This window comes from Callospermophilus lateralis, chromosome 1, assembly GCF_048772815.1.
Source record: "Callospermophilus lateralis isolate mCalLat2 chromosome 1, mCalLat2.hap1, whole genome shotgun sequence".
NCBI classification, from domain to species: Eukaryota; Metazoa; Chordata; class Mammalia; order Rodentia; family Sciuridae; genus Callospermophilus; species Callospermophilus lateralis.
The window spans coordinates 19,140,089-19,161,352 of record NC_135305.1 but is presented as its reverse complement, the minus strand read 5'-3'; the positions used below and the strand labels follow the sequence as shown (position 1 = coordinate 19,161,352).

The window sequence follows — 21,264 nt, the reverse complement described above, 5'->3', positions numbered from 1 at the left end:
ATTATTATGCTAATAAATTATGTTAAAGGCCTAATGAAGAAATACTTTAGCAACTATGAGGTAACACGCTAGTTGTAGGCATGAGGAACGTTTATATTGGCTCTTTTGGGTGTATACATTAAATGCAAAATCAGAAAGGAATCATGCAAAAATCCGGTTGCCCATGCAAGCACCCCAGAGTCTAATCCTCTCCTCTCAGTTCTGTTGTCAGGCCACAGTAGTGTGGAGACTTGTAGGCTGCTGTCCTTGTTGTAATGAATGGGAAGAGGCTGACAGTGGCATGGTCGAAACCTTCACCTCTTCTTCCCCTGTGGAAAAGTCAGTCATGGTCTAGTTATGGGTGACTAGATTTGTTAACAGTCCCTTTAAAAATGATTTCAAATATTTGGAATACTGATACATATATAAAATACATGCTTAATGGTTGGAATCCGGGTGTGAAACAAGACATGAATTCTAGAATATAAACTTTTCAAGTACTTAGAAGTAGTTACACTCTAAACACACCCTTAATTTTAATGCTGTCAGAGATAAGATCAAATATAGTAGGTTTAGATTACAAATATACTACCAAAAGAAAAAAGAAAGGAAGACAGGGCAGGAAAGCCATTCTTTTCCAAGCCAATTGGACGCCTTATAAACAGAGATACTCCTAATAAGAAATATTTTATGAAAAAATTAAAATTGATTCACAGGAATGAAAAACTCATTTTTGAAAAAGAAAATTATAAATCCATCTTTTAAAAGCATAAGCTATATACATTAGGAAAAGATGGAAATTATAAAGATTAAATCAGTAAATTAACATATAACATGAAAACTTAATGTGTACTTTTGAGGTACCAGAAAAATATTAAAATGCTAACAATATATTGATCCAATTGACTGAAAGTAAGATGACTACTTTTAGGTCAGAGAACTACATATGAATGAAATCAGTTCTCCTAATTATAACTGATCATTATTTCACTAAAAGTGAATGGTTTCACATATGACTCAAAATTCAATCAAGTCACTGTGAAAGCAGTTGATATAGAAACAAAGAAAATTTAAAGAAAAATGCTCTCATAAGTAAAATTAGAATTAACAAAACAGGAAAAAAAATCCCAAGTCTAAACAATTTCAAATATTTTTTAAGTATATCTTGAAACAACAAAACATACAGACTTAGACTTACTATTGTTTTCCAAATAATTTTTAACATTATGGAATAAAAACATCTTGGCAGAGAATTCTTTAGAATAAATCTGCAAAATTACATTTGGAAAGATAGCTTAACTGACAAAATGTAGACAAAGAGTGTTTCGATCCATAGAACAGATTATTTCGGTTCTTCAATAAATTGGCAAACTTCCTACAAATCCCAAATACATAGCAAGAAGACTGGTAAAACAAAACTTTAGAGTTCTTAGGTAAGATCATGTTATTAACGAGGACTAAGCTAGAGACTGATTTTCATCAAGTCAATAAACTTCATTCAATTTTGTTTTTATTTGTTTACTATAGGCTATATCCCTGAGCTGGGCCAATTTGTCTCATGAATAAATACTATTGATAAAAAGGGACTTGCAAGTATGTGAGAGCAAAAGTCAATTACTATGGGAAGAAAGCCAAGTTAAAGTACATGCCAGTGATCTTCAATTGTGAAGGAGAGCATCAGTGTTGCAGTGCAAAAACATTTGCATTATTGAATTTGAGGTCTGGGTTCTTATGCTAACTCTACTACTAATTGAATGTGTGACCTTTAACAAAGTAGTTAAGCTTCCTAGAATACAGCTCTGCCATTCCTAAAATGAAGAAACTGGACAAGATAAGTCACTTTTTACAACAAAAGCACAGGGTTCCAATAAAAAAAAAATCTAAATGAATTTATTATAACTGCCCACTAATCAAAGTTCCTTCCAAGAATATTTATTTAATTTTTTTTTCTAAGCTTAGCAAACCAGACGTGCAGCTAAGACAATGCTGCTAAAAAGATTTCACCTAATTAAGGAAATAACTTTAAAAACAAAAATGTTTTCAATTAGATAAAGGAAACAGAAGCTGAATTTCTGTCAAACCTCTGGTAACTGTTCTTCCCATGATAGGTTTCAGATACATCACTTTTTAATGATTAAGTGAAACAAACCAAAAATAAAATTTAATACAAATATGTAATACACAGACATGAAATCTGTAATGATATACAGGTGGCTGCCAACTCTGATTTGCTCCAAAAGTTAGGAACCCTATTTTGCCCTTCATACCTAACGAATAAAATATACATGCTGTTCCCAGTGTAGAATTAGTTTAGAATATTCTTTATATTAGCAAGCCCCACTGAAACAGTATAGAGTCTTCATTACTAAAGCATTTAATGAATAACTACCCTATACGAGATACTATGATGATCACTACAATAGTTCACTTTCAATAGTTCAACTCAAGGACAACTGAGTTCCAAATGCAGATGGGGAGACAGATATTACCTAGGTATAAACTGCTTCAAATTAGACACATTGAAGAGGTATATAGGTTTTCAGACTTTTTACTCTGTCATTTTACTCTGTCATAGTTACTGAAAATCCTAAATCATCTAGCTGCAATGATTCAATTATTCTGCTTTTAGGCTTAGCACATTCAGTTTCCTGAGGTATCTGTCAAGTGTTTATAAACCATGAGAGGATGCTGTGTGACTCTTGCCAAACAATTTTAAATATTCTGGTATATTAAACTTGAAATTTCTCTAGTTATCAGAGCCTTAAAAATAATCTAACAGCTTAACCACAGTCACTATTTAAATACCAAGCAAGTATGCAGAGCCAAAACTTGAAAACCTGAAATAACAAATTTCCCCCCACCAAATACAACAATGATTCAAAACCTAAAGTTGGTGCTTTATTTTTAGCAACTCTGAAAAATAAGTTTTTAGTGTCCTATGGTTGGGTATAAAGTAAAAGAAAAAAAAAAAAAAACAGAACTATCATTTAATGCCACATTTTAAAAATAAAGTATCTACTACAGATAAAGATTTCTAATAACATAGGAAAACTACATTCACTGATCAGTGATGACTCATTACCAGTGTGGCACTCCAAAGTATCTGCTTACTTAAAATATTTGGATTAAAATTGCTCTTTGGTGTTAATGGAAAATTTGAAAACTAAGAAATTGGAAGAACACATAATTTATTGAAAATGGACATGTAGAAAGTCAAATAAAAGTATATAATGAAGGCAGCTAAGACTAGAGTCCCATATCAAGCCCACACTATTGTGCCTTGCTCTCCAGAGAGCCTCATCTTCTCAACCATTGTATTACTATGGCTTAAGAAGCACTTCCTATTATGGAAGGCAGTTTTAATGCATCTTAATGTAATGACACACTAATGCCTGCCCTTTGTGCCTTTACTAAAGAGGTTTCTATCAACATAAAAGGCCCTCTCTCTTCCCCTGCCACTAACCCAAATCCAAGATAGTGTAGTACAGATCAATTCCTATTTCTTCAATTAAATCTCCCCAACAATTACAGGGTACATTGATGTCTCTCAGATTCCAGCACCATACAATGTTACCATTTTCATACATAACTCTATCTCTTCAAGTACACTCTAAACTACTTGGAAATAGTGTTTGTATTTTATACTTCTTTTGTATCCCCACATGGCCTGGCTCATTGTTTGATCAAACAGGAACTGAAATATTAATTGTAATTGGGTTAATACTTTATTTTTAAATATTTAGGGGGACTTTAATTTCTAATATTATAATCAACTATAAGATTCACTACTAATAATTAAAACGCCACCTTTCTAAATGATTAAAACAAAGCAAAACAAAACATAATTGTATTCTAATGTGCTATCTTGAATGGAGGAAAAGAAAAGGTGTAAAGAAATTGAACACTTGTTTCATAAAGGAATATCACATAGAAGGAGAGGACTGAAAAATGTCACTCTGGATTACCTACTATCTACCATAATTAAAAGAGCAAATACCACAAGTCTCATCAATGTGTAAATCACTATATCAGGTGCTCTTAAAATTATGTAAATTCACTTCATTTATCCACAGTCACAAACTAAGATCTAGCTTTCTGTCTAGATCATGAAATGTTGTGCATTCCAAGGGAATACAAAGAATTTAGATGGACCTCTGTATATTCATTTATCTATCTTGCTAACAACAAGAGAACGAATACCTTACTGTCAAAGTATTCTAATATAATAACACCTGTGTCATGCCACACCTTAAAGGCTATGACAAGATAAAAATAAATTATATAAATTATATATCACAGTATAGGATTATTCTATTCTACTTGAAAGAATAAGGAAAGGAAGAAACTCTCTTTTACACATTATCTCAAAAGCCCAAATTAAATGAGAACACTATTAAGAATAACTTCCTCAGAAAACACTACATCTAAAAAATGTTACAGGATCTTAGACCCAAAAGTTCTGAAACCTTCAAGGGTAGCAGTACAAGACCAGAAGTATTCTGGTATCAAACTTGTATTCTTAAATATATACCTAAATTTTTTCCCCCAGAAATAAAAACAAGACAAACTAGAAGGGTAATTTCTCTCCTTGAACAATTTCTTTTCCATATAAAGTATGTCTGTGAAATGTTACAAAACATTAATAATCAGAGCTCTCAAATATTCTCATACTTTATTTATAGCGCAGTTTTGATATGTGTATGTGTGTATCTGTCAAAATAAGTAAATGCCCTACCAGTTAGAGTGGCTTTATCCCTCATGCTCTCATTGATTATCATTTTAAAATGTGTTTTAACCACTTTACTTTTATAACATAAAATGTTTTTAGTATGGTGTTGAACTTCACAGCATCATAATTTCAGAGTTCATTTTTTTTCTTTTTCTTTTTGCATTTATATAGCATATGAAAGTTTGGTAATTATCCTATTAAGTAAAATGCTTCCAAACAATGACTTGGTATAATACTCCACCATCCTTATAAAGCTCAATATTACAAGGCATCTGTCTAATTAAAAATATTTTAGATTATGATAAAGACTAACTTTTTTTTACAGAAATTTTCATGACCAATAAGTACCCTCTGTTATTCAATAGTTCCTTCCCTACCCACCCAACAAAGTAAAGGCATGAGTTATTCAAGAATTTTCAAAGGCTTTAAATGAACCTACCTGCTATAGGGATCCCTCCCAGACCTGTGTTGTGCTGTGGCGGGAGATTCAAGTCCAAGAAATTACTATTTGAGGTGGGGTTTGCTGTGTGGTTCAAGTGCATGATGCTATTGCGTGGAAAGGCCATCCAAGGATAGCGGGCTGCCTGGCCTGGAAAACTGAAGGAATTATAAACTGCTCGGTGCTGCTGAAATTGAGGGAATCTTTGTGGCAAGACTGAAAAGGTACTATTAAGAGAGTTGGCATTTGTCGGTGCAGCAGGGTGTAAGAATCCAGAGCCTGGACCTTTGGCGGTTGTAGTGTGTGAAGAGGAGTTCTGAAGAGATGTGGGTGAAAGGGAAGGCTGGTCTTGGACGGACAATTCCTTCTCAATCAGGTCTGCTAAGGCTTTTCGAGTAACATCAAAGGGATCAAACCCCAAGTCATCCTCTGGTTGTTTAGAAGAACCAAAGCCAAATGCTGCTTGCCAGTCTGTGGAGGATGATACTGGGATTGTTTCTGTTAGGAAGAAAAATAGTGATGAATATAATATGCATCCGGTCCCTTTCACAATTAATAAGCAACCGCAACTATGAAAAACATGTCGTATTGTAAGATAAAAGCAAATACGTGCAAAATCAATATGACTTTTTAGCTTGGTAAAATAATTAGTTACAAACTACTTGATATCCAAATTACACTCAACAATTCATAATCAAAACCAGCATAAATCATTTAATGAAACAAAGTAATAAATACAATTTAACAGATTTTAATTAGTAAAACTTATTTGTTAAAATATCTTTATCAAATACAAAGTATAAATGTTTTTTAAATATGTCTTATATACTTCCAAGAAAAAAAAATGCACTTTAATGAAAAACATTATAGGTTTTTTGTCTGCTTCATAGGTGCTGATTTGAATGCTAATTTATGGCATCAATAAGAGAATTTATAGTAAATAAAAATGAAAATAGATTTAAAAAATGCCAAAACAATTTTTACAACTAAATAACTATCAGTTGGGGAGGGGAGAATCTTACATTTTAACTACAAAAGCACAAACCTAATTAAAAAAATCCTAATTCCAAGAGAAATAAGCTTTTTTTTTATGGGAAAAATTATATACCCCTTGATTTCTGCAGAAATGTCTTTTAACCCAAAAACTTGTGGGTTATATACAACAATTTATCTTATCATCTAATCCCATGCAGTCTAAATGTTTACACTTTTATAAAAGGAAAGTACAAGAGAAAAAGGCTAACAATATATCTTACTCAATGGGTTTTATGTTAGAAGTCCGGGTACTTTAGTTATATACCTGATGTGAAGAGACTCTGTGGCTCTGGTGCTGTAGGCCAGTCACTAGATGTCTGTGGGGAGCTGGGAAAAGGAGGAAGCCCACTTGGGATAGGGTTGGGATGGCGAAAATTGTCTGAGAATAACGACTGTGACTCTGTTACTGCCCCTTCAAATGGGGACCGTGCACTGTGATTGGATGAACTGATGGGGATGACTGGATTGGATTTTGATAAACCAGGTGGTGGTGAAGGCGTATCACTGTTAGATATCTAAATAAAAAAGAAAAAGAAAATAAGCAATAAAAGTTTATACTTTCAATAAGCCACACTTAAAAAGAGTTGCAACTAAATATATTAGAACTGTAGTCTCAAACGAGGGAACTCAAAGACTTTTTAATTAAAGCATGGAGTGTCAGAAAATCAATTCTATCACTAACTTGCACCTGTATTCTTTTTTTAAAAAAAAACCTGATCCAGCTGAAAAGATTAAACCAATTTCCTTTCCTTTTACAATCTTACTCCTCTTACTTTGTAAACAAAGAATATTTCTCACTCTCTAGGATTTCATTACAGTATTTTTCTTAAGAATAAAAATTTTCTAGGGACCAAAGACAAATTATTAGAAATGTTCCAGTTGGTAATAAGAGAGTATGTGATTATAACAACTAGAACCTCTTGTAAAATCAGATGTCCCCCTGCTTTTTTTTTTTTTGCTTTTAACAAAACTGAAGATTTCGAATCAAGTTGTTTCCAAAGCTATCATTAAAAAATAATTATGGTAAATCTTTATGTGTTTTAGGTATCTAATTCAGAAGGAATTCAAAGATTTAAGTGATAATAATGTAATATTTCCCCTATCCACTTAATTACACAAACAAGATGCCTCAGCAGTTATATCCGAAGAAAATGAAAAACCAGGACTATTGCTAAAACCTGTCTCATTTTACCAACAGATAATATTCATGTAGGATACATGAAATCTAAATTTAAAATTGCCCAATTCATCTCCCTAAGAAATGAATTTCCAATAAGTTCAGTTTTTATGTTTAATGATTTTTTATCAAAATCCACAAATTGTTTTAATCAACAATTCCTTTTAATAAACATTCAGAAAAAAATTGACATTTAAAGACTTCACAGCAAAAACATTTTTATTTCAATTCAAAATTTATACGCATATTTTTATTTGGGTATGTGTATTAAAAAAACTATATTGTATCAAGATAAAACCCTAATGGCAATAGAAACAGGGGGTCAAAGAGGAAAAGAAATGACGTACAATTTCTCACAAAGAGGAGTTTGTATATTTTTAAAAAACGGATGGTGGGTTATCAAAATGTATGATCAAAACATTATAATGGGATGTCAAAACATTAAACTTCTTAGTTATTGAAGGAGCAAGGTAGCACTTTTACTTAAAAATACATCCTTTCCTTTACAAAGGATGTATTTTGCTTATAAAAAAAATGTCAACCCAGAATACATAAGGGGATATGGGGATTTTTCAGATTCTTTTGTGGAATTTGTGAGTGAGAAGTATAAGAAAGCACTGTATTTTAGACCTCTTGGTTTTTCATCTATATTGTGGGAAACTGGTCATTGCTATTGAAGCAATTAAAATTACATTTATTTTACCAGTGTAAGAGATGTACATAAATATAAGTAGTGAAAAACAAGTTTCCTAAGCAATAAAATATTACAAAGTATTATGTAATTGTTTTCACAATGAATGAAAGTTTGAACAGCTCATCTGGTTTACCATTTCAAAGCCAAAAGCCATTTGGCAAAGAAAGGAGGAAAGATGTTAAGGGGTAAGAACGCCGGGTGAAAATTCTGACAGCAAAAGACAGGAAGAATATAGTGGAGAATCAACTCTTAAAAGAACTCAGAAGTGGGGGGCTGGGGTTGTGGCTCAGAGGTAGAGCGCTCGCCTAGCATGCACAAGGCATTGGATTGGATCCTCAGCACCACATAAATGTAAAATAAAGATATTGTGTCCACCTAAAACTTAAGAATAAATATTAAAAAAAAAAAAAAGAACTCAGAAGGCATGCTGGCCTGGGAACATCTGAGTAGAGTGAAAAAACCAATAACATAAGCAGATTCTACCATACAATACAATTATATATGGTCCTAATGATAGTTTTAAATCATCATGAAAGGATTAAATTATGCTGTATATATTCTGTGAAGGAAAAGAAGGTTACTAATAACACACTCAACAATGCTGTCCATCAAAGGTATTTAATTTAAATTGTCAGTATTTAAAATATTTTTCACTATTTAGAAAATTTGCTTGCACAGAATACCTTGTTTTCAGGGTATGGCAGATAAAGTGATACTTTATCCAAATCTTACCTGCTGGGAATTATCACCATTCCCTATACTGAGAGAATCTGAAGGTTTATCAATGGGGCTGTAAAAAGAAAACAAATCAAATAAAATCAAGAGTAAAGTCATTCTGCCACAATAAAAACAAACTTCCCCAAAGCCAGAAAAATAGACATTTACTATCTTAATGAATGTTTATTTCAGGCAATGTGATGGAAGACATTAGGTTATATAATGAGAGCACAAAGAAGTACACTACTCTTCTTTGATCATTATCCTGTGAATAACTAACATTCTAATCAGACTTTAGAAAATAACAGCTTGTGGGGCAAGGGGGAGTACTGCTTAAATCATATACTTCTTTAATTCACAGGTCAAGAGTCTATCCAGGGGCTGGGTTGTAGTTCAGTGGTAGAGCACATGCTTATCATGTGTGAGGCACTGGGTTTGATCCTCAGCACCACATAAAAATAAATAAAAGTACTGTGTCCATCTATAATCAAAATATATATGTGTATATGTGTGTGTGTGTGTGTGTATGTATGTGTATATATATGTATGTATATATATTCCATCACTTAGTTCTGTGCCTGTGATAAATTGACCCATTTTTCTTGGTATATGACACAAGGGCATAAAAGTCATTGAATGTTCTCAACAGGTTCTTAAGAGCCAAAAATTTCATTGAAGACTTCTAGATACTAATTCTATCCTTATAACAGGCATATGTTTACATGCATACACACACAAAAGAGACAAATGAAACACACTTTTATTTAAACTGACTCAAAACAAACATTGTTTTATTTTCATACAAAAAAACCATAGAATCATGGTAAAGACAGAAATTACTAACTTCAAGTCCATTTTAACTCATCTGATTAAAGGCTAGATAAAATTTCTATACACACTGCAACACTGACTTAGTGACATCACTTCCATAACTAACTTTATTTAACTTAGCACATGAACAAAAGTAACTAATATTACCCAAATGGATATGTGGGGGGAAAAGTTAAGATAGCAAATTTCTCAAAATTATTTTAATTCCTGAAAATATAAAAAAGTCGCCTGGCAAAGAGACAACTTACTGGTACCATACTTAATTGCTCTAAACTAAACTGAGCAAGGGCTAGTACCCAATCTGAATTCCAGGTATATCTTCTGCAGAAACACTGCTAGATGCTCTTGATTCTGGCAAACAGACTATCTGCCAGGGGCAGCTATCATGAATTGTTTAAGTCCTTAAAAAGGCTTACACCTTAGAAGAAAGAAAAGCAAGCAAACAGTAAAGGCAGCAACAGCACAGGTGTCAAGAGTCAAAAGGCTGCAGAGTTGGGAGTTAGGTAATTAGCTAACAAATAGGACAGTATAAATAAAAGTGGAAATTTCTGAGCACAGAAATGACCTAAGCAAGCAATGTTTATGAAAAGCTAATTTGTGTGACATAAAGAACAGTATGCAACATAACAGAAGTGATCTAAGATAAAAGTTGCCCTATTCTTACAATATGGGGCTAAGGGTTTCAAGTTGAGAGGAAGATGTAGTAACAAAAAGATGAAAGCAAGATATTATAAGAGAAGAACTTCAGTGTCTGGATCTTGGTTCATCCTCCCAGCCACAATCATTAAATAGAACTAAATAAAATTTTCATTATAAGTGAGTCAGTCTTACTAACATTCAGGTCAATAAATCTTTCTGGATTACAACAAATTCAAATAATTTATATCATCTTGTCCACCATCCCAAATGCATTTTCATAAGTGTGACTTTATGACACATTTATGCTTCCTCAGGAAATACTTAAGCATTTCTAGATTAGAATCATGAAATCAAAAATAGCTGCTGAAAAATTGGTATTTGGGCTGTGGTTGTGGTGCAGTGGTAGAGCACTTGCCTAGCACATGTGAGGCACTGGGTTCAATCCTCATCACCACATAAAAATAAATACATAAATAAAATAAAGGTGTTATGTCCATCCACAACTAAAACATTATTTTAAAAAATAGGTATTATAGTAAGCTTATAGTCCACTTAGTTTTATTATATCCTTCTCAATTTATTTAATAATTAATAGATTTAAGGAATAATAAAATAAAAATTTAAAAATATATACATAACTAGAAATTATTTTATATGTGGGCTGTTGGAAAACAAAAATAAAAATCAATGATAGTTGCACCTAAAGTGCAGACAAGAAACCATGGGAAAGTCCCTACAAAACATGTATAACCCCAATAAAATGAAAAAGGATATTTACAAATTCCTAAAAATATGAACTCCTTGGATCTCTAATGGCTGGACATAAATTAGATCATGTGCCTATTACTAACAGGTCAGAGTTCTCATGACTTTACTGGCATCAGATATAGAACTTCCCTTCTTATCAAGCCCAGTCTGCTCAAGCTGTGGTCATTTTGACAAATTTGTTTTACTTTCAACATTCAACCACCATTATCATGCCTAGAAGGCAAATGCTTAAAAAAGAAAGAGAAAAAAAAAAAAAAAGGAAAGGAAAACAAAGTTTAGTAATATTGTGTTTACTACGAAGAAGACCTATTTTATGGTAGAGAACTGCCAGTTTCCTATCATATCAGATTTAAGAAGCTTAATTGTACCAAGATAAATTGCAATACAGGTTTTAAAATTTAAAACCACACAAACAAAAAACTTCATAAGCTTTCTTAAATCAATCTCTTTTTGCTACACTCAAAAAAAAAAAAGCTTACATTTTGAAGCAAAAGTTTGGTTGTTCACTCCATTTTCCATGGAAAGATTTTTGAACTGTATGTGGGGACTAGAGATGTGGCTCAGTCGTAGAGCACTTGCATAGCACGCATGAAGTCCTGGCTTCAACCTCCACCACCACAAAAAAAAAAAAAAAAAAAAATACAAACAACCACCTCCCGACCATTTGTACACCAGAGAGCATGAAGTTGCCTAATGAGAGAAAAAACTAGAAAGGTGTTTGAAAAGTTAAGGATATCAATTTGGTTCTCAAAAGCAAAGAAAAGCAGATAATATAAAATAAATTAGACCAAAGAATGAAAAGCAAAAGCAGAGGTTCACAACCATATCTGAAAAGGCTAAGAGCTGGAAGACACATTCCTATGGTTCACTCAAATATGACAGTTAAAAATGCTAAGAAAAAATCAAAGCAATGAATTCCCACAACTAACACAGCTGATTGAAAAGTACTGGATTCAAGTGGTACTGAGAAGTACCAATAAAACCATCTCATAAGATTATCTAGATTATTATTTCCAAAAGGCAATTTGTGTGTAAATCTTTGTAGATAAAACTCTGAAAACATTTCACACTCACGCTAAATTCTTTTTTAAAGTTCTAGTCCTAAATAGTTCTGAAATCTATGGTGAGATCACAGATTTCTTAGAAGCAAATATTTTTAAATTAATGCAAACAGCTGAAATCAAATTCAAGGGAGCGCTTCAAAAATAAATATATAAGCCTATGTAGATATGTTTATTTTTACTTATTTATTTATTTATTTATTGAAGTATAAGGTATATATCCAGTCTTCATCTCTGGAGATTCTGATTCAATTAGTCTAAATTGAAACACCTGGCATCTGATGCAATAGAGGAAGCGAAGAGGAACGCAGTGAAAAGGCATCATGTCTCCTCAAAGTCTCTCAAATTATTAGATTTCACAGCTAGAAGGAATCATTAAAATCAAATTTAAATATTTTGTTTTACAGATAAAGCAGCCAAAATTCAAAACCTTCTGCAAAGAGGCAGCGACATAGCTGGCCCTCAGCTGGGATCTTGAGATCCTCAGCCAAGTTTTGCATTTTTTTTTTCTTTAAATCTTTTTGCAGTACTAGATATGGAACTCAGGGACGCTCTACCACTCAATGAGCTACATCCCCATCCCTTTTTATTTTGAAACATGGTCTCCTTAAATTCCTGAAGCTGGGCTCTAACCTGCGATTCTCCTGCCTCAACCTCTCAAGTCTCGCTGGGATTACAAACATGCACCATCTTGCCCAGCCAAGTTTTGCTCTCTACTAACTTGTCCCAAATGCAGTGCTTGAATTTCACTTCCTTAATGGTGCTGCCAACCAAGTTACTTTCAGTGTAGTCTCCTGAATGCTTTTTTAAAGTAAAAAAAAATTACAGTCGAAGAATCTAAGAAAAATTGACTTTTGGGGACTAAAGATGAAGTAGAAAAAAAGTTGAGAAGGTCTAGTTTCTCTGTTTATCAAATTTAAGAGATAAAAGTAGTAATGGTGATTGTATTAGTTAGATTTTTAATGTAAGGTAAAATTTACATAAAGACAGGTATCAATATAATGGACATTCCAAATTTCACTGCCATGTTACCACAAATTCAAGTATGTATTCACTTTGCTCCTAAATCCCCATACTCATTTAGAGGAACTCATTTTAATTTGTTATGTTCACAAGAATCTTAAATAACTCTTCAGATATACTTAAACATTTACTACCACAAAGGATATATTTATGTTATCAACAGGTAAAACTTACCTTCACAGAATACATTTTATTTGATAGGCTAAACATTTAGAGTACCATTTTGTTACTAAAATATGAACATCTCAAGTGGCACAATTAGCTATTGGTGGGGGTGGGGGAGGATGCCTCAATAATCCTGGAAGGTCATAGTTGGGCAAGTATTATTTTAATTGGAATTTTCTCATAACCCCAAAACTTAATTCAAAAGAAAATAAATGGGTGATTATTAGTAACAGAATTAATTATTTTTAATATTAAACTTGGAAGATGGATATCTACCATCTAAGCACGTGCCAACCCTTGAAAAAGAGCAAGTAACCATTAATCCATTCTAATTTTGTATTTCAGTAATAAAATTTAATTCTAAATTTTTTGATATTACACATTCAAGTTGAGTTTAAACATACAATTGCTCGATTGATGTGCCTTTTCTTTTCTTCTAGGAAACAAAGGCACAAAGAACCCTATCTGTAACCTCTCTTCTCCAGCCCCACTCAATCCAGCCCTAACTGGAACAAATCCTGTAGAACTATTCTATTTTTCCTAGGTGGAGTAAGATCCCCCAGATCACTTAACAGTTTTCTACTATATATGCACATGTGCATGAACTGTGTATAAATCCAAACACAGCATGAGAAGAAAACTTGGAAAGATTTTGAGACATAACTTAAAAAAAAAAAAAATCTGGTAAGTCACTCATTTTAATGTAAATATCAAATTTCAGCAAACCTTAACTCACCCATTTAATTTACTAGTAAACAGTCCTTAGTTTTATACAAAATTAAAAGTGGGGAACTGCAAATCATTTATCCATAATAAAATAGGAAATGCCTTTTTGGAGATCCATTTTACCAAATGTAGGCTACCTCTCATGACACCACTCTACACTTTGAGAGTCACTACACCACTCCTAAATTCCCCTCTAACCCATCTACACCAAGAACTGATTTATATGTATAGAACTTTTTACAGGTCATGGACCCTCTCTCAAGAAAAATGTGAACATATGCAAAATTTTACAAAAATTTCAGGGTTCACAGATAACTTGAAGCCTATCCATGATTTCACAAGCTCTGCCTGAGACTATTTCCTACAAGTCTACATACTAAGGCTTTTCTAGATCTTGGGGCTTTACTAAATAATGCCAGGGAATCCAGAGTGAAGAAGCCATGCAGTGACCACTTCCATTCTCCTGAATTAATGCAGTATTTTAAATATACTTTCAGAGATCATACTTCATTTATAATATGGAGATAGCCATATTATAAAAAAGATATACCTGTCCTCAATGTAATTATAAGTGATAAATTCCCATAGAAGTCTTCCTTTTAGTATTTCGATAGCTAATCCACTACTGCCACCAATCTTATTCTGATTAAAATACCATCAACTCCTTGGAAGTTATAGTTCATCCACAGTATTGCCCTGAGGTAAGAAATCTCAAGCACCATAGATCTTCATAGTTAAACTACATACAGTATGACACAGGTTCATTTAGATGAATTAATTTGATAGACATTAAGGATTTTTTCTAACAGTTTCCTCTTAAGAATTTCAGCCCTTAAAGTATGACAGAGCAGGAAAATCAACTTGGGCTTTAAAAAAGCAACAGAGACTTGGTTCAGAATCTGGTTGCTACAACTTATTTGTATAGGAAACTGATAAATCATTTAAATTCTCTGACATTTATCTTTAATAATAACATACCTACCATACGACTATTGAGCAGATTAAATAAAAACAAAAGACCCCAAGTTTTTGTTCAACCTAATATCTCTGTTTCCTCAATGGTGGCTTGTTTGTGTTACAATATCAAATCACAACCATTTATGTTGAATGATCTGCATTCTCAAGGAGTCTGACAACTAGACTTGCTCACCAGTATGGGCACAACAGCTCATCTAGCTAATATTTACTACTATTCCTTTTACAGTATCTCAATCTAAAGGTATTTCAAAGTCCAAGCTTCAAAATAAAATATCTAGTCCTCCCACATCACTACTGCACAAATTCCTCTTTTGCCCATCCTCATCATTTACAGTCATCACTTCTTTTTTCTCCCCCTTGGTACCAGGATTGAACCCAGGGGTGCTTAACCGCTAAGCCACATGCCTATCCCTTTTATTATTTTGAGACAGGCTCTCACTAAGTTGCTTAGGGCCTCACTAATTTGTTGAGGTTGGCTTTGAATTTACAATCCTCCTGCATCAGCCTCCTGAGCTGCTGAGATTACAGGCATGTACCACCACACTCAGCTAGTCATCATTTCAAAGCAATTTAGTAACATAGAAAAACAGTGTATTCAATATCTCAAAACTCAATCAAACTGATATGCTCTCAAATTCATAATAATAGAGGGAAGGGGATTCCGCCTTTTGGGTCCTCTCCTTCCTCGGGGGGGAAATCTTTTCCGTTATCCTTTAATAAAGCTTTTTACTTTCCACTCTAAAAAAAATTTTTTTTTAAATTCCTTTTTAAAAAATGTTTTGCTCATTAAATGAGATAGGAGTAAGATATTACAGAGAAATTCACAAACTAATATATGTGTATCCAGTGATCATGTCAGGGTACAGTGAAGATTAGTAGCTATGGTACAAGTATTTGTAAGATTTGTATTCTGGCTTAATTAAAATTACATTTTAAGTTTAGTGTCTCAATCTATGAAGTCACAGGCTTTGCTTTTCTGAAATTCTTGGAAAACTGCTACTTGCTATCTAGGAATACTGAAAAATGAGAAAATAGAATTGTTTGAATTACTTTATTCCCAGAAAGTTTAATTCTCAACTTACCTTAAAGGGTGGGTAGGACCAAAGCAAGAATTACAATATGCATCACTCTAACTTGGGAAGTCTTCCCTGTGCAAAGAAGAAACCTTATCTATGAATTCCATCCCTACCACCTACTGGTTTTTTACCCTTACCCTGGATGGCAATAAGATGCAAGAGGAGACCAAAGCAAAGCAGACCCTCAGTATGACATGGTCCCTGGATATACAGCCAAAGGCTTAATCTTTCAGGGATTGTCATGGCAAGAAAGAAAGCTATTAAACCTTGCCATCAAATGTGACTTAATAAGTTTTGGATAAGTACATGAAAACAAAAACTAACCAAACAAAAACTCTTCCTGCTGGGTCTACCTGCTGGACATGTAACCCCAGCTATTTGAGAGAAATAGGTAGAAGGATACTCAATTTTGAGGCCTCCGCAACTTAGTGAGACACTGCCTCAATATAAAAAGTTCAAAAAGGGCTGGGGATATATAGCTCAGTGGTACACCAAGTTCAATTCCCCCCCACACACATACATATCCCCCCCAAAAAGAAAGAAAGAAAACAAAAAACAACAGAAAAAACTTCCTTATCATAAATTATGCGCAAAGCAAAAATACCTATGTCAAAATTTATTCTGGTTCCAGCAGTCCTGGTTTGGGGAAGTTATATTAAATGAGTTCATTTGTGTTAAATTCCCCCCCTTTTCAGGCTAAGGATATAGCTCAGTGGTACAGCCCTTGCCTAGCATGGGTAAGGCACTGGATTCAATCCTCAGTACTCCCCATAACCCCCCCCCAAAAAAATTTCCTCTTTATCTCCCCACCCCCTGCGACTTTGGCTCCTGTCACCAAAGTCATCTCTTATTACCAAAACAATTATGAATGTACTCTGTGTATCACCTAACTATACCTCACATTGAAGGTAAAGTCGATAAAACATTAGTAAATGAATAATTCATCACAAAAATATGTAAAAGCTAACTACTTGTTATAAATGCCAAAAAAGAGCATCTTTGTTAAAGTAGATTTTTTCAATGTTTTACAAAGTTACATTTTCAAAAAAAGTTTTTATAATAAAGTTGTTTATTAAAAACTTCTGAATGATGAAAAATAAGTACATAAATGCCAAAAAGATCTTTTAATAATCCCAATATTCATTTCCAACCTAATGGAAAAAAACTCAATAAATTAGGAATATCAATGTGCTTTAATATTGCAATTAAAAATTATTTCAAATGATCAAAATCATGCAAGAGCAAATAAAACACTAGAAATATCCTCTTAAAAGTAAAAATGAGACAAGAATGCCTGCTAGCTCCATAGGCTAACACTGTTCTCCAATTTTTGCTTAAGAATCTTCCAACAGAAGTTGTGGAAGATCCAAAATGATAAACCAGGAAAAGAGATTTAAAAAAAAAAAAAATGTTTCCTGAGAAGCAACTCCCCCCACCAAAAAAAAATAAGATGATGATGATTTTGATAATGGGGATTAAACCCAGAGGTACTTTATCACTGAGCTACATCCTAGTCCTTTTAATTTTATTATTTTGAGACAGATTCTAGCTAAATTGCTAAGGGCCTCACCAAACTGCTAAGGCTGGCCTTAACTTGTGGTCCTCCTGCCTCAACCTCCTGAGTCACTGGGATTACAGGTGTGCATCTCAGTGCTCAGCAAAGAGATTTGAGATATGCCATGATAATGGTTGGAAGTAATCAATGTTGCAGAATATAAATCCTCCTCAAATTATAAATTTAATTCATTCTGAAACACAAATCAACTAATTGAAAAAAGTTACATCCCTGTAATTCACATAAAAACAAATACACAAATAAAACATGGGAAACAAATTCACAATGTATAAAAAGTTTTACTCTATTCATCAAATACAAATTAAAATTAATTTTAATACAGATAATACAAATTAATCTTTTTTGTTGTTTATCAAACTGGTAAATATGTTGAAGGAAAAAACCAAATTCAAGGAAATAGGTATACTCTTGGATTCTGTGATCAGTAGTTCTACTTTTTAGAACAATCAAAACTGTAACTAAAATATTTACAAGAAAAGATGTTCAGTACAGTGTTATAAATAATATCACCAAAGTGAAAGGAACATAACACAGAAACACAGGAGGTTGACTTAATACATTTCAAATATTTATACCAAATGAAGTATCATGCAGCCAGAAAAAATTATGTTTTCAAGACATGGGGAAATATTTATAATAATGCGTACTGAGTTTTCAGATGTAACAAATCAGTTATTTTGTGTATAATGGTATATATATACATTCATAGGGAGAAAAAGACCATAAGGAAATACATACTACAAGGAAAATACAAAAATCATTTTCAGTGAGAACCCTTGAGGACTGGGACCACATACAATACTTATTTTCTTCGGAATACTTTCATAAATTTTTCACATTTCCGTCAATAAAAATATTACTTTTATATTCAGAAAATAGCAAATGTTATATCAAAGAGATAATCTAAATTTTCAAGTAATACTCTGAAGTCTCTAAGGGCTATAAACCCAGAATATGACTTTAACTAGAATAACAACATTTTTAATGAGAACGATGATGCATATAAATACTGAATGCATCTGAAATAAATGTTTGCTACAATAGACTCATTCTTATACCAAGAACTATAAAAGCAGCAACCAACATAAGAAAGAGTACACGGTTCATCATGAACACACAGGGTTGGAAAAGGGCGGGTACAAATGATCAAAGGGTTAAGGTTTGTTATGTTAACCCAGGAAGATTTCTGTTTGGACGTAGCTTTTATTCCTAGCTTTTATATAAGCAAATCTCAAGCAGTTTATTATACAGCAACTTTGTTTTGCTTGGAAGTCTATATAAATATAAATATACACACACATGTGTTTAAGTAATAAGTATTTAAATAGTCTTTAATATTTAAATAATCTCCACTATCAAACCGAATAAATAGGGACTTCAAAATTTAAACAATTTATACAAATATCTTTGTGAAGAAATGGATTCTAACAACAATCCATGCAGTTATTACTGGTTACATCTGAAAATAGCTCTTTCAGCCCGGCACAGTGGTACACATCTGTAATCCTAGCTATGTGGGAGTTAACCCTAGCTATTTGCCTCTTGATGCAAGAGGATTGAAAGTTCAAGGCCTACCTGGGCAACTTTGAGACCCTGTCTAAAATTTTTTTTTAAACAGCTGGGGATATAACTCAGTGGTTAAGTGCCCCCTGGGTTCAATCCCCAGTACCAGCAGGAAAAAAATGACTCTGACCTTTTTAAAAACTAAATAGACACTGAATATCCAAACCTTAAAACTTAAATTAAAAACTATCATTTAAATTTGACTGTGGTATAAAAAAATAGAACAAAGATCCTAACACATAAAGCTTAAGAACATCCAGAAATAGGGTAAAAATCTCCAATCACTATTTAACAATGATTTTCTGACAGGTCAAAACCAGATATAATCCAAGAGATGAAGATTACATATCAGAATGAGATTCAATACTGAAGACTACATACATTTGTTTAAACACTGACACAATATCACCCACTCCAAACCATGTTGGGCATGTAGGATTGAAAACAATTTGTCTCCCCAAATGAGTACCCTCGCTCACAGGATACAAGATTTCAGTGATTCCTGGGATTAAATATCCATGAATGTGTCCCCCCAACACATAATCCTTCCAAAAACTCCCATGCTCCCTTTTACGATATTTTTCTCCCTCAATGTATCAGGGAGAAATTTCAATTAGATGACAAGAGTGTTATCATACCCAAGGTGTTCCCTGGACTGAGGTGAGTCTAATCATCAAGGGGCTTATCTGAAATGCTACCAGGGAGCGGTAGCAAAAAAATATTTTGAGCCCAGAAATTGTGATTCAATAGTTCTCATACAGCTAAACAATAGTGCATAAATGACAGACGTTGTCAAAGGTTTTGCCTTAAAAAGATGTATAATGAAGAGAAGATTGACAGATATGAGGATAAGATGTCTAACTATGTTAATATCAGTACTTACGTATCATACCTCTGCAGTGGTGTCACTTTGTTCTTATTTTTATCAACTGAACCCGTAGATAATTGAAGAAAATTGGGATTTAATTTATATAATTCTTGAAGTAGTTTCTGTTCATATTCTTGGTGTTTACCCGCCTAATAAAAGAAGAAATTACAACTGCAGTGGGATTCACAAAATGGCAGATATCAAATATGGAGTTAACTTCTGAATTATTAAAGATATCTTAAAACATACAAAGTTTGTTCATGGATTCAGAGAAACCTATCAGGATGATGTTAAAAAATTTTAGACCAACAAAAGTTATTACAATTAAAATTCTATGATATATAATAGCATTTTATCAACCCCTTTATTGTACAGAAAAGTATATTATGAAGAGAACAATTTCACCAGCTCAGGACACTAGAAGGTCCATTTTAAACCTACTTCTAAAGCTTCCATTTAATTAAGTCTTCTAACAGGTCAATATTCAGTTTACTGACAATCACTCCAAATTTATTAATCAATCTCCTAGAGATTAATAATACAAATAATACACATACAGATTTTTTTAATATGCTTCATTATCTTGGCACTAAGTAAAATTTTCATTAGTTTGTTTTTACTCTCTTTCCTCCATCAAGAGTAAACTAAAAATTAATGTGATTTTAAACTCTAGACCAAGAGTTAGCAATTTACAACCCGTCACTTGTTTTTGTAAATAAAATTTTACTGAGACACAGTCAAGTGGAATGTTAAAACAGATGGTTGAATAGTTATGACAGAGACCACATAGCCCAAAAATCCTAAAATATTTATGAAAAAGGTTTGCTGACATCTTCTCTACACACAACAAGAAAATGCGGTATTTACTATAGTTGTGGAGCTATACATCAGAAGACAATATCACAAATGCAATGGAAAAAATCAAACTAAGACTCACTGTGAAAGCTACACTAAAATAAATTATATTGAAACTACTTTGAGTAACATTTTACATTGTATCATGTCTGAAAGGGTATTTTTACTTACCTTTAGGGATATCAAATATTTTAAAATTATGATTTAAATAGATGTTATGGCAAAATCAAAATGGAACAGATGAAAACAAAAGCAAAACATTCAGTGAAGGCAAATTTTAGCACAATTGTATCATGTACACTGCACAATGCATCGTTCCCTGTTCTGAGGTCACTTGCTTTTTTCAACTGGATCTAAAAATACGT

The 21,264-nt window shown here is 32.9% G+C and overlaps 1 protein-coding gene across 6 annotated transcripts in view; it reads right to left on the bottom strand.

Annotated features, from left to right (window-relative positions):
- Positions 1-21,264, bottom strand: part of Cnot4 (CCR4-NOT transcription complex subunit 4) — a 128,962-nt gene that overhangs the window by 26,712 nt on the left and 80,986 nt on the right. For 2 of the 6 annotated variants that reach the window (XM_076832861.1, XM_076832877.1), the window contains exons 7-10: positions 20,060-20,193; positions 8,786-8,843; positions 6,448-6,697; positions 5,148-5,645 (exon numbers count right to left, since the gene is read on the bottom strand). In XM_076832861.1, the coding sequence (XP_076688976.1) occupies positions 5,148-5,645; positions 6,448-6,697; positions 8,786-8,843; positions 20,060-20,193 (940 nt within the window). Of the gene's footprint in view, positions 1-72; positions 309-5,147; positions 5,646-6,447; positions 6,698-8,785; positions 8,844-20,059; positions 20,194-21,264 lie in introns of those variants that run through there. The other 4 variants (XM_076832868.1, XM_076832887.1, XM_076832896.1 and 1 more) reach the window with 3 other exon arrangements.